General features: G+C 43.7%; 1 protein-coding gene across 2 annotated transcripts in view; it reads right to left on the bottom strand.

Moving 5' to 3' along the window:
• The window catches only part of TBC1D9 (TBC1 domain family member 9), a 106772-nt gene that overhangs the window by 9083 nt on the left and 83404 nt on the right, over positions 1-14285 (bottom strand). For both annotated transcript variants that reach the window (XM_074378207.1, XM_074378212.1), the window contains 3 exons: positions 6476-6574; positions 6231-6299; positions 1180-1420 (listed from right to left, as the gene is read on the bottom strand). In XM_074378207.1, the coding sequence (XP_074234308.1) occupies positions 1180-1420; positions 6231-6299; positions 6476-6574 (409 nt within the window). The remainder of the gene's footprint in view (positions 1-1179; positions 1421-6230; positions 6300-6475; positions 6575-14285) is intronic.

The following is a 14285-nucleotide window of genomic DNA, read 5'->3' as shown; positions in this document are numbered from 1 at the left end:
CGGGGCGCCTGAGTTCAAACTCCAACTTTGCAGATGTGCGCTGTCGGTGAATCAGATGCACGTAAAGCACCAGGGCAGTGCCTGGCTGAGCACGTGCTGTATAAATGTTAGTTATCGGTACTGTTACTACCTCAAAGGTCTATTGTTTGGATTATGTGCTAAAGTACAAGTTCTAAAGCATCAGAACAGTACCTGCATTCTTAATAAAGGCCAGGTTCCTCCCTGTCCTCCCTTCTAAACATACATATGATGCTTTACACAAATTGTTTTTTCTTACCTCGGAGGACCTCATCTATACCCCTTCGCCTTTTTAAATGCCATCATCTTCCTCTGGCCTTTAAGCCTTCCAATCATTACAGATGTAGGGTAGTTTTTGGAATCACTGTTAGCACTCTACCTGACACCTTCACCTTTCCCTGGGCAGGTCATTTTTGAAGTGCATGGACCAACATCATAGAGTGGCACAATTAGAATTAAAAAGATTTTTCCTTCTTTTCTCCTGGCAGCCTGACAACATAATGCCTGCTACATCCACAACCTTGCATTGGGCAAGCTAAGTTCAACAGCCATGTGGCTTTTTTGCTCAAATATTAATCGAACAGGAGTCCAACAGAAACAGGGCAGTAAACAGTCAGACAGAGAGGCTGACAAGCAGATGCTGCCTGTGAGTTGAGGGTATGCATTCTCACGATGGATGGCCCTCTCTCCCCGAAAAATGGAGAGAAAGATTTCCATTTATATTGCAGAGCTGTTGTGGGTTTTCTCCAGCCCTTTATTAAAAACACTATGCAATATCTTATATAATTTTATGAAATTATATGTACTATAAATATTTTTTTCTGACAGAGAAAAGCAATCCATCCAAACATTTCTTCTTCCCTTATAAAGTTATCATCTTCAGTTTCAGTGTTTAAGTCGGCACTCTTGCAAACTCTCTGATAATGTATTTTAACTAGTGCAGATTACTATCTAATGTAGACGCCAGTGATTTAATCATACATCCATTAACTAAAAACAAATTTTGGAATCAGCTTGCAAACCCTAAAGTGTGCTCCTCTGTCCTTTAAACCCCATCTTCTGAGGCAAGTGGGATTGTGGTCCTGAGGCAGCACAGAAGACCAGGGCAATTACTCTCCCATCCCCTCCCCCCCAACTCATGCAACACCATCACGTCCTTACTCAGCCCAGAGACAAACTCTCGGAAGTTGATCAGAGAGTCTCCATTTTCATCTAATAACTGGAATAAGCGGGAGGCCAGCACATCAGAGTGAGTTCCACAGGCCCAGGGAAAGAGCAGAGCAAACATGCCCTTGAACTGCTCAAAGTCGATGCGATACTGCTCCAGGTAAGGCAGGCTGGGGTCGTGCCGGTCCAGCGCATTGCTGCTTCCGCCCCAGTAGCAGCTGGTTAGATGTTCCGCCTGAAAAATCAAAGAACAGGGTTGCACCTCACAGCAAATACCAGGAAGAAAGATCTTCCCTCAGATTTGGAAAAAGGCTTTAGGTCCCCCATGTGTATGTCCTGGGACAGTGCTCTGGTCCCAGGGCACCCTCGTCTTCTCTTCTATATACATCTCCACCTGACCACCCTCCACCAACTCCATGGCAACCACCTCTGCGGTTTCCATTTGACATGAAAAACCCAGTTCAATTGCTGGAGTAGGTGAAGAAAGAAAGTGAATGCCCCCTTTTTTTCTTCTCCTTTACATACACGCTCAAGCATTTTAAGAAATTAATTCCTGGAAACCATAAGTAAAACAAAAAGACAACCTATGGAATGGGAGAAAATTTCTGCAAATGAAACCAACAAAGGCTTGATCTCCAGAATATATAAGCAGCTCATACAACTTAATAAGAAACAACCAAACAACCCAATCCAAAAATGGGCCAAATACCTAAACAAGCAATTCTCCAAGGAAGACATACAAATGATCAATAAGCACATGAAAAAATGCTCAATATCACTAAGTATTAGAGAAATGCAAATCAAAACTACAATGAGGTATCACCTCACACCAGTCAGAATGGCCATCATTCAAAAATCCACAAATGACAAATGCTGGAGAGGCTGTGGAGAAAGGGGAACCCTCCTACACTGCTGGTGGGAATGCAGTTTGGTGCAGCCACTGTGGAAAACAGTATGGAGATTCCTCAAAAGACTAGGAATAGACCCAGCAATCCCACTCCTGGGCTTATATCCAGAAGGAACCCTACTTCAGGATGACACCTGCACCCCAATGTTCAGAGCAGCACTATTTACAATAGCCAAGACATGGAAACAGCCTAAATGTCCATCAATGGATGAATGGATAAAGAAGCTGTGGTCTATTTATACAATGGAATACTACTCAGCCATAAAAACCGACAACATAACACCATTTGCAGCAACATGGATGCTCCTGAAGAATGTCATTCTAAGTGAAGTAAGCCAGAAAGAGAAAGAAAAATACCATATGAGATCACTCATATGTGGAATCTAAAAAAAAAACAAAAAACACAAAGCATAAATACAAAACAGAAATAGATTCATAGACATAGAATACAAACTTGTGGTTGCCAAGGGGGCGGAGGGTGGGAAGGGATAGACTGGGATTTCAAAATTGTAGTATAGATAAACAAGATTATACTGTATAGCACAGAGAAATATATACAATTTCTAATGGTAGCTCACAGAGAAAAAAATGTGACAATGAATATATATATGTTCATGTATAACTGAAAAATTGTGCTATACACTGGAATTTGATACAACATTGTAAAATGATTATAAATCAATAAAAAAAATGTTTAAAAAAAAGTTAACTCCTGTAAAGACAAACAAGTCTCTTTTTTTTTTTTTTTTTAAGAAATACATAGAATGTTAACCTGAAAAGGATCAGTAATTCAGGCAATCTGATCACCTTGTTTCCTAAGTGAGGACGGTACAGCCCAGAGGGCAAGTGGCTTCCACAAGGTCATCCAGCCAGCTAGTCAGAGCAGAATCATGATGCGATTCTGGGTTTCCAAATTCCTAGTTCAGTGTTGTGTCCCGTAAACCCCCAGCTTCCAGGTCACCAAAAACCACACAGATATTATCCTAGCCATCAAGTATTCAGGCCACAGGTGTGCGGTCTTCCTGGTTCACACATCTGAAAATAGCTCCATTAAACTCGTGAGCAGGGACCACTAGGGTGAGGATAACAGAGCTCCAACAAAAGGCTTCCTGTTTCTGTCCTTGGAAACAAGGCTGCCTCTTTATTCATGAGGTCATATTGATTCTGGCAGATATCCATGCCCATTCTAGGAAGACCACAAAGATAAAATAGCTAACAGAAAGGCCAGGAAGAATCCCCCCTCCCCTCACTACACAGGTGTTTACAGTGAGCACTGGGCATCCAAAGGGAGCCTTTATTTTTTACTTTATTCCCTGCTGTACTCTCTATTTCATTATCAGCATGTATAATATTTCAAACAGCAAAAAGCACTTTGAAAACAGATCTTTCCCTCTTGCCTGAGGGCTCTGAGAAGGGGGTGTCAGTGGTGAGTGTGTAGTCCTTCAGTGCTGCTCTCACTTAGAATGGAGCAAAGAAGACCAATGTCTTTATCCTGATTGTTTACTGCAGTTGTAGCTAACAACCCCCCAAAAAAGAGAGGAGTGGGAGTGGCAGGACAGGAGGAAGGAGAGGTTTCTGCAGTGCAGCCTTAGCAGAATAAAGGAAGCGTGTCAAGCTCACCTGGCTTTGGGCTGCACCCCTGCTGCTGGGCGTGGGGTGGGCAGTGGTGACAGTGGTGATGTCAGAGGGAGGGAGGCAGAGGCTGAGGTCCGAGGGCCACGTGGGTTAAGCTCTACTCTGAATTATCAGTGATGCCCAGCAGCCCTCTGGGGGTGGGACGGTGTTGGTGATACAACCTCCGGGAGGGGTCCTCTTTACTTGAGCTATGTCAGTGGATAAAGGTTACCCAGAGCATTTCCTCTAACTGGAGTGCCCACATTCCTCTGGAACCAGAGGATTGTGGTGCAGGCACCTTCACGGTGCTCACCCCATCACGAAACAACCAGCCATGCAGATCGAGCATGTCCCTCCTCCTTGATGAGACCTCCTACTCCATCACTTAGGGACTGGGGACCCGAGATTGAAAAAGGACTAACTGAGAAAGAGTTCAAGAGAAACCAAGGCACAGGGGCCCTGAGCCACATTTTCCACCAAATCTGCCTCAGGGTGGCAGCCTTTCACCTTTTTTGTTTTTAAACAAGTTTTAGCCCAAAGCCCAAGCAGAAAGCTCTGTGGGAGATGACTGTCTCTTTCCTTTGTATCCACAGAAACCCCCCTAGGAACTGGCTTTTTAAAGGACTAAAGAGTCTGGCAGGGTGTCTCACACAGTAATGCCTCAATAAATGTTTGTTCAGTTGAAATAAAGCCATTTGAAGTGTTCAGAAGACTCAAGAAAGAGTCCATTACTGAAATCTTTATCTTGGGTTCTGCAGTACAAGGCTCCTTCCCATCTTGACAGCAACCAAGGGCCTTGGGTTCCGTCTCGGGGTGCTCAGCAGACATGGGGAGCTCGTGTTTGTTAACACACGCTTAGGAGAGAGTGTACTAAGCACTTTCCTTATACTTTGGTACATAAGGGAAGCTTTCTTCAGGCATATCCTCAGCATACAAATGCCACACCCGGTACCTGGAGGTGCACAGACTAGAGACGGCAGGGGTGCCCAGAGAGAAGACATGGCTTTAGTGATCTCTGAATCTGGGACTTCTGCACAACCAGTCCTGGTCCTCCAGTTCCTGGTATCCCCCAAAGTCAGCCTCCTCTTTCAAATGTCATAGCCCTTCCCATTATCTGTCCATGGTCTTGCTGCCTCCAGCTGCTACTCCCACTTGTTTAGTTACCCCAAATCCTGGCCCTACCCTCACCACCCTGGAAGCAGATTTCTTCTGGTTCTCAGTATCCTTTTAAAATCTGATCTCAATGGGATCCTTGTATTTTGTTTGTTTGTTTTGTACCCAGTTGGGTCGTTACATTTTTCCTCCATGAAACAAAGAGGGACCCCTTCTTTACGGCTAGCCGACTTACACCGAGCCATTAACTACAGAGTTTTATGTGTATGAACAGAACACGAATGAGTAGAGACTTCACCGTCAAGGGCTGAATGCGGCTGGTGGGGGCACTGCTGTCCACTCCCTCGGTCAGGCTGCTGGGCTGCACAGAGTGCATCGCTATCCAGCTATGAAACCTGAATCTCTCTGCACCCACATCAGAGGCATGCAGAGATGGTACTAAATTGAAAACTGATCACTGATTTACGCAGGCATTCAACATGCATGTTTGGAACACCTATCAGGGGGAGACTAGACTCGGCATTTAGCGAAACAAAAGTAAATAAAACTTTTTATTTTATTTATCATCACATTCTCTGATCCTGAGGTCTGTCAGTGTCCCGTTCAGATCTTTATGTTTGTCCCTTTATGTCTGTCCCTGAACTACTGTTGCAGTCCTCAACACAGCCAAGTTTAGTTCTGGAAGTAAGAGGCACTGTATACAAGAAACCAGCCAGTTAGAGATAGTGATAAAATTGGTACCTGTACAAAAGGCATCTTTTTAAGACTTTCTCTATCAATTGCCACATTTGTACCTCTGATGTTGGTAATGACAGCTATGACAAAAGTATTTTTTTCTAGAAGGAAAAACATTCTACACTGCTGTATTTATTAACATAATATTTTCTTACTCAGGATCAAGATTGGTAATGGGCTGAATTAGAAATGGAAATAACAGAAATTTAAACAATTAGGCTTTTGCTCAGACATCTGAGCAGCTTTGGTCTTATTCTAGCTACATATCTCTCTTCAATAAAAAGTGCCCTAGCTTAGTATAGAAAGCTATTAGGATGCTTTAATATAGTTTAATATAGGAAATTATAATTTACAAGAGTTTCAGGCAGAATTTAAACTTGATTGCTGTTGTTCTAATGAATATTATAAAGTGATCCCCTGTTTTTTAAGTCCAGGGAGACGTCTAAAATATTGTATGGAGTGGAAGAAAGCTAAAAGATCAACTTAAATGAGTTCTACAAACACCTTTATTTTTCATATTCAGCACTCCATTTTTATACTCTCAGCTCTGTCTTCCTGTTTATGCATGTTGGCACTCATGCTGGCCCTTCATAATTTAACAGAAGAATCTAGAACTCACTGAATTATTCAACTCCTTTATTTCCCTGAATGTACACAAGTTTTCTTTGAAACTCACCTTGAAAAGAGCATAAAGTTCCTCCAGCTCATCAATGGTAAAGGAAGTTTCTGTCACAATAGTTCGTACCTATAAGAAGAATAAACACAATGAATTTCATAAACTCAAAAATATCCTAATGGGAAAAGTTCCTGATTTTCTCCTTTTAAATCATCTTCAGTCTGTCAGACAGGAATTTATGAGTCGCCAGGAGTGCAGGGAAGGACGGAGAAGGAAGGCCACGTGCCGTTTCTCGAAGGACTCACCACATTCCGCTTCGTGGTATCCTCCAGTGTCTGGATCACCTTCAGTCTCTGTTTGAATCTCATCTGCTCAATGAGATCTGCCCGGATAGTTCCAAATTTCTGGAAAGGAGCAATATTGACAGGTCTGAGAAATCTGCTAAAGCACACAGTGCCCTTTCAGCAGGACTGATGGAGGCACAGCCCTGATACACACAGGAAATATCCTGTCCAGTCAGAGGCCTCCTAGACCACATCTTGATTTACTGTATTATCTTTATTTTAAAACCATTTAACAGCCATCAATAAATAACAGAAAATTCTCGTGCTTCTTACCAGCTGAACTAAATTTCAAAGCCAAATGAGTCTCACACAGCACAGTTTGTAAGGAAGAAAAGGGTTAAATAAGGCTACAAGGACCATTTGTGTATTAAAAAATGCTTTAAAGGAAGAACTTTCTTGACAGGAAGAAAAGAACTATCTATGGCCAACTGTCAAACTGGGAGGTTGGAAGGGATGTTGGTGTGAGGCTCCTTGTCTAGACCTCAAGTTCAACAGCATTTGTCTCTGGGTGGCAGACGCTGAGGGCTAGCTACCTTTTCAAACTCCAAAATGCCTAGCATTGCCTGAATGTTTATTGAACTACATTTCAAAAGCCAAATGAGCCTTCCAATTAGAAGGCAGAGAAAGATGTAAGGTTTCCTCTCCCTTAGTGGTATGGAAGAAAAACAAAGAAATTCTGCCTCAAGTGCAACTCATGGAAGCAATGCTGCAATGGTCAAACACGTGTAAAGGGTACAAGAAGAGCTGACAGACAACAGCAAGTGTTGACAAAGGCATGGTGCAGCCAAAACTCTCATGTGCTGTTGCTCAGCGTATTAACTGGTACTACCATTTTGGAAATCCATCTGGCAGTATCCACTAAATCTAAACAGATACATACCTATGACGCAGAAGCTCCTCTCCTAAGTATACCCCAAAAAAAGTGTATATATATATTTTTACCAAAAGACATACACTAGAATATTCCTAGTGCCACTACTAGCCAAAAGCCAGAACCACTCAAATCTTCATTAACAGTAGCACAGATAAATACATTGTAGTATTGTCACACCATGGATTACTAAGCAGCAATGGAAATGAGCAATTTGGTTCATAATGCTGAGCAAAATAAACCAGAACCCAAAGAGCACATTCTGTGTAATTCCATTTACATGAAGTTCAAAAACAAAATTAATCTATGGTGCTAAAAGTCAGGAGAATTATTAACCTTGCTTGGGTGGATAGGGACAGGAAGGGGACACAAAGGGCACTTTTGGGGTGTGGTATTGATCTGGAAAATGGTCACGTGGGTACGTTAAATGGACAGTTTGAAGAGTGCTTTTGCACATCCATACTGTGGCATATTACACAGAAATTTTAAAAAAAGAAAACTAATGTTGATGTAGACAATGACTTGGATGAACCTCAAAGAACTCATGCTGAATGAAAAAAGTGAATGAAATGAAGTAAGCCAGAAAGAGAAAGAAAAATATCATATGATATCATTCATATGTGATATGTGAAATCTAAAAAAAAAAAAAAAAGACACTATGAACTCATTTACAAAACAGAAACAGACTTGCAGATTTAGTAAACAATCTTATGGTTATCAGGGAATGGGGGTGGGAGGCGATCAATTTGGGAGTTTGTGATTTGCAAATGTTTGCCACTATATATAAAAATAGATTTTAAAAAAGTTTCTTTTTTATAGCACAGGGAACTATGTTCAATATCTTGTAATAAACTTTAATGGAAAAAAATATGAAAATGAATATATGTACGTATATGCATGACTGGGACACTTTGCTGTACACCAGAGAAAGACACACTGTAATTGTACTTCAATAAAAAAAAACATTATAAAGGGGCACAGAGCTTGAAAGGGGAGAGAGAAAAAAAAAGACAAATCTTAAAAGGATACATATTGCATATTTCTATTTATGTAACAATCATGAAATAACATGATTATAGAGATGGAGAACAGGAGAGGGAGAATAGACTAATGGTTGCTGGTGTTAGCCGGGGGGTGAGGGAGGAGTGGGTGTGGCTGTGAAGGAGTAACACTAGAGGTGAGGGTGCAGCTGAGTGCCTTGGCTGTGATGGGAGTTACACAAGGCGATGCACAGAGCCACAGACACACACACACAAATGAGTGCATGCAGAATTGATGAAACCTGAATAAGCCCTGTGGATTGGGCCAATGTCAATGTCTTGGTTTTGATTTCATATGGAGGTTGTTTGGGATGTTAGCACTGGGGAGGAAGCGACTTGGGGAGAAAAGGCATGTGACTTCCCTGTACGTTTCTTTGCTATCTCTTATAAATCGATTATGATTTAAAAATTAAAGCGGCTTTTTGTTTGTTTTGTTTTTTGAAGTTATGATGAAACATTTTATGACAGAAAATGATGAAGGAATCTGAAAAGTAAGCGACCATCAGGCAGCTGAGAAATTACCTTTGAATCTAAGACTACTGTGGGTATAGAGAGAGAACACTAGCTTTTTGAAATCATGAAATGAGGCCTAGCATTATCTAGCTAAGTCACATGTGAGAGACACCCCATGGCTGTCACACAGACAGTCACACCAAGATCCACAGATCGTCACACCAAGATCCACAGATCTGCTCTCCCTGCATGCAGAAAATTCAAAATTTCAACTGAGCATCCGGACACCCAGCAAACGAGCACATTTCCACCCTCCCCTTCTGTGCCAGGTGGCTTGTTTCCGGCCAAAATAATGTGAGCACAAGTGACTGAGGAGGGCCCATTAAGGGAAAGGGGTAGACACTCCCTGTCTCCTTCCTGCAGGGAGGAGACACTCCTCAAGAGTGAACTAAAAGAAGCCCGAGTCCCTGGTGCCGCTGAGCTCCACACCGGCCCTGAACTGCCTTGCTGGCTCAGAGTGAGAGGAAAACAAATTTCTATCGTGCTGACCTCTACTTTGGGGTCTGCTGTATGACAGCCTGGCCTGTGCTCCAACTAATACAAGAGCTAAAACCTATAAACTGCTTACTATGGACTATGGTGTTTGGCATAAATTTACATGTTTTGTGTTCATTCCATTTAATCTGACTCTCCTGGTTCTGTTTATGCCTCACTGGCTACTCCCTTTCTGTCTCCTCTGCACATCCCCCTCCATCCTGAAACCTTGGGGAACTCCAGGCTGAGTCTTAAAACCTCTTTTCTCCATCAACACTGACTCCCCAGGGACTCCCAGCACTGTTCACTGCCTCTCCTGTCACCACTGTGGTCTAAGCCACTACCGTCTCTTACAACAGTCCCCACACGGATCTTCGAGGCCCTCTACCTTCATTTTTCCCCTAGAAGCAAGAGTGGTCTTTCTAAAACCTGTGTCAGATGTACTGCTCCCTTGCTTTCAACTCCAGTGGTTTCACAGCTCACTCAGCGTCAAATTCCAAGTCTGACCAAGGCCCACAGCCCCCACCTTCCCCCTCCCTCCCCCAGCTAGCTCTCCATCACCTGCCACCACCCTTTCCTCACCCCGTCCAGGCACAATGGCCTCAGCTGTCCCTCAGACACACCATGCTGGCTCCGCTGCCAGCGGGGTCATCTGCCCTGGCCACCCCCTCTTGCCTGGAAATTGCTTCTCTCAGACACCATGCACTGGTGTCCCCATGTCACCTGTGTCTCTGCTAAATGTCACTTCACCAGACACGCAGAGAAACTGCGCTCCCTATCTTTTCACCCGTTGTGTTCTTTCTGACTTGTCTGCCTCTCGCCCTGTACTATGAGGGTAGAGAGTGGACAGTCTGATTCACAGCAAGGGCTCAACACATGTTGGCTGAACACACTGAATCCTCAGCAGGAAAGACGTGCTCTTCTTACCTGCATTTCAGAAACGAGGGAATGGATGTTTACCAAATCATTAACTTGCCCAAGGCTGCAGAGCTGTGCAGCCAGGTGTGAATGCAGGCTGTCCGATGCTAGGGTTCGCACCCAGAGCCCGACCTCTGGGGGGCGCCCCAGGGGTTCACCTCTCTGACTTCCTCCAAGCACGGCTGGTGCTCAGTGATGCCTTGGTCTGCCAGATTCAGTAAATAAAGTACAGGAGATACAGGGTGCCCAGTCACATTACTGATTCAGATAAGCAATGAATAACTGTCTCCTCTAATATTAGTCCTGTGTTTTATCTGACAACCCTAGAGACAGTATCTCCCTACAGGTGGCTCCACGTGGTGGACTCTGAACTATGTAATTTAGAATTTCCCCAAACTGCGGTTTACAGCTAAAGACCCCACCTTTCTAGTACTTTCTACCTGTTTTGAAAGAGAATTGAGTTTTGACTCAGGCATCCCTTTCTGATAACTAAGACAGGATAGTGCACTGATATCTTGAAAGCTGACCAGTGAAATCTCTCACCACTTACGTGGTAAGAGGGTTTTGACCTAATGAATGCAGGGTTTATGGAAGAAATGTCTCCTCTCCAGAGAAGCAGCTTCTAATGACCAAGTAAGAATTCTCTTGACAATAAAGAAAGATGCAATACACTTATTTCCACTGAGAAGCCAGAATGCAGAGGTGGTTGGTAGGAGCTACCACTGGTGATGGAAAATATCACCTTTAATTCTCTCTGGGGTTATTACACCTTTGAAGGGGAAAGTTACCAGGGAAGGTAACTCTTCTGATCCTAACGGAAGGGTGGGGAGCATCCACTGCCAAGTTCACGCTGAAGATGTAGGACTGGGTTTACCTCAAACCGCGCCACAGTGTGCCTCTGATCAGCCAAAAACATCAGCTGTGAGGAAGAAGGAAACTAAATTTCCTGGCATCTACAACTGGCAGGGACGTTAACCATGTCATGGGCTCCTTACAGTAACTCACTCCTTGTGAGTTGGTCCTGTTACTTCCATTATACAGATGGTAAAACCAAGGTCCAGAGAGGTTATGTAAGCTGCCTGGAGTCCCACAGGGGCTGCGCTGTAATGTGAGGCCCAGCCACCGGCTTCATAACTCCACTACTTCCTGTCCCCTCAGCCAATAGGTTCTTCCTTGTGTCTGGGGAGAAGAGAACATAAACTTTGGAGCTAGACAAAATCTGATCTGAATTTTTGTTCTTTCACTGGGCCATTCAGTTGAGTCTTCTGACTCCCAGTTTCTTCCTCTGTAAAATGAAACCCCAAATGTGTCCTTGTGGAACCGCCTTTAGAAATAAAAATATAGTAATATATAAAGTACAAAAAAAAATTAAAAATAAAGTACAACTAATAGTAACTAGTAGTAGACATTGGCGTGGTGATCTCTGCAGATTGCTAAAGAGAGAGTTCTTTCCCCTAAGCCTGATATAATTTATATTTAATTGACATCTGTTTCTCAACTAGAAATGGGCCCAGCTGTCTGCTAGGCAGGGCCAGGGACTGGCCATGGACAGAACACAATGGAACACATACAATGTTTAAAAACGGAAATGGACCACAGAATCTGGATAGTAGAAATGATGCCTTCTTTTGGTTTCAGTTTCGCTGTGGTCAGCAGGTTTGTTCAGATCATTCCATGGACTTCGGCCTAAACTAAGAATTTTTTTTTTAAGCTCCAGCATTTAAATATTTCTAAGTCCTCTCTCTGGAGGACTTAGAAAGGAGGGACCTATTGCACTTGGTGAAGCCTGGCCCTTGTGGTGTCTTTCAAATGTGTATGTATCTGTTTTCCATCAGCCCTGCCTTCCCATCAATGCGAAGGAAAGCTTGGGAGGATGAAGGAAATCACAAAGAGGCGCCCAGCACCGGAAGGGGACTGCTTGTCCCACCCAGGAATGCTCTAGGGGTGGGAAGGGCCACAGAGCATAAAACCGGGAACTTGGGACAGACTTGTCTCCACCTCATTCCCATATCTGATCCTCCTGCTCCTCATCTGGAAATCTGCGGGGGTGGGGGGGGAGGGAACGTCACGCAAGGGTGGGTGAGGTGGTACGAAACAAAGGTCTGCAAACCTAAGACTTAGTTGCTGTCAGCAACCAGTGGGGAAAGCAGCACAGAGAGGAGGGTCTGCCTGCACTGAAAATTGCTTCTCAGCTCACAAAGATGTTAGGAATTAGACTGGAGAGTTAGACACAGGCCACAAAAATGTACAGAGAAACACAGAGTTGGAGAAGAGATAGAAACGAAGATGGCTAATTTGTTTATTGTTTAAGGAAGGGGGGATTTTAGGAAATTTAAAAACGTTAGGCTCTCTGATGCCCATCAGTGAATTTTGTTTGTTAGAAAGAGCATAATTCAATTAATGAATCGGTTCTTTTCATGGAACTGAAATTCCTCGGGAATTGCCCTTGTTTGGGGATGATGGGAAATGCTTGTTTGGAAATGCTGGCTCCTGGATCTACTGAGCCAACTTTTCTTTGCCTTGTTTTTAGCATTTCAGTCTGTCAGAGCCCCTTCAAAAAGGTGAGGGGCAGGGGAGAAGAGACCACCACCCCGTTGTTCTCATGGCCCGTTTTCCTTTAGAAGATCTCCAGAAATAGCCAGGCCGGAACTTGGAATTTATGATTTCCTTTTAGGCTGGGACCGTTTGCACCAGATGTCCTAATTCTATAGTCCATTTCTGTTTTTAAATAAGACTAGGTCGTGGGAATTATGCCCAAAGTGCCTTTTACATGTTTCTTAGTTTATGGGGTGCTTATTTTCCCAGTATACAGAATGGGGTTCACTCCCGTTAGCCAGAGGGCTGAGCCCCATTCACACTGAACAGTCCTTTCTGTATGAGAAGGTCTCCAAATGCCCAGAGCAGACAGTGAGGCTCTGCCTTGGAAGACCGCGTGGAGAGACAGGAGAAATGGTGGGTGGGGGACATGCGGGTCTTTGGATTTCCAGAAAACAGCATAAAGTTACAAGAGGCTGAGCCCAAGATGGGAGAGAGATTCTCAAATACAGCTGAAGGGGCGTTCCCCCCAGCTCCACCCTGCCTTGTTCTGTGGTGGTGGCACCTGTGTGTACCTGTGTGCTCACGTGCCGGGGTAGGGGATGGGGAAGGTGTTTGGGTGGAGGAAAGAGCAGGACAAGAAAGAAGAAGATAGGAGGGGACCAGTATATGCAGTCAGTGCAAGGATTCTGCTTGTTGGAGTCCCACGTCTGCTGAGCGGGCTGCCCTCTAAGGCCCTCTGAGCTTAAGTCTCCACTCACAGCAATATCCAGACCTATGGGACACCTTTGTAACTCTGCCAGAAAGCAGGCCCATATTTTGTAACTACTCTGAGGCTCCTCAAAGGACTATGTCATCTGAAGTCTCTGCCGAGCAGAAAGGGCTCAAAAAGCCATTGTCACATTAAGTAAATATGAACATTACACAAAACATGTTAGCGTCAGTGTCAGATATGCTCTGTGCACTGCCTGCATATTAGCTGTGGGTTGAACATGCTGGTTGAAACACAAGAAATAATGAGAAGCACATTAGAGATAAACAGACTTGGGATCTGAAGCCCTGCTCCAATTTACTGAGGAACCTTGGGCAAGTTACTTAACCTCTCTAAGCTGCCATTCTATTATCTGTAAAGGGCATTAACACATCATCTGACTCTCAGGCCTGTGATCGTTAATTTTGACAAGGCATGGAAAACTCTAAGCACAATGCCCAGTATCATTTTAATATTTACCTAGAAGTGATTGAAAAGTTGCAGAAATTATAAACAGGCTAGAAAGTTCATGATATGTATTGTTTGGCCCAGGAAGTATTTTTGAAAATTAGGATAATTAAAATCAAGACCTCCAACTTCTCTTGAAAAACCAAAAGTTCTGGCAACAATGGTTCCCCATCTCAGGTGGCAAAGAGACTACCCCCATCC

This window comes from Camelus bactrianus, chromosome 2, assembly GCF_048773025.1.
Source record: "Camelus bactrianus isolate YW-2024 breed Bactrian camel chromosome 2, ASM4877302v1, whole genome shotgun sequence".
NCBI classification, from domain to species: domain Eukaryota; kingdom Metazoa; phylum Chordata; class Mammalia; order Artiodactyla; family Camelidae; genus Camelus; species Camelus bactrianus.
Note: the sequence above shows the minus strand (reverse complement) of the source record. Positions and strands in the feature narration are given on the sequence as shown.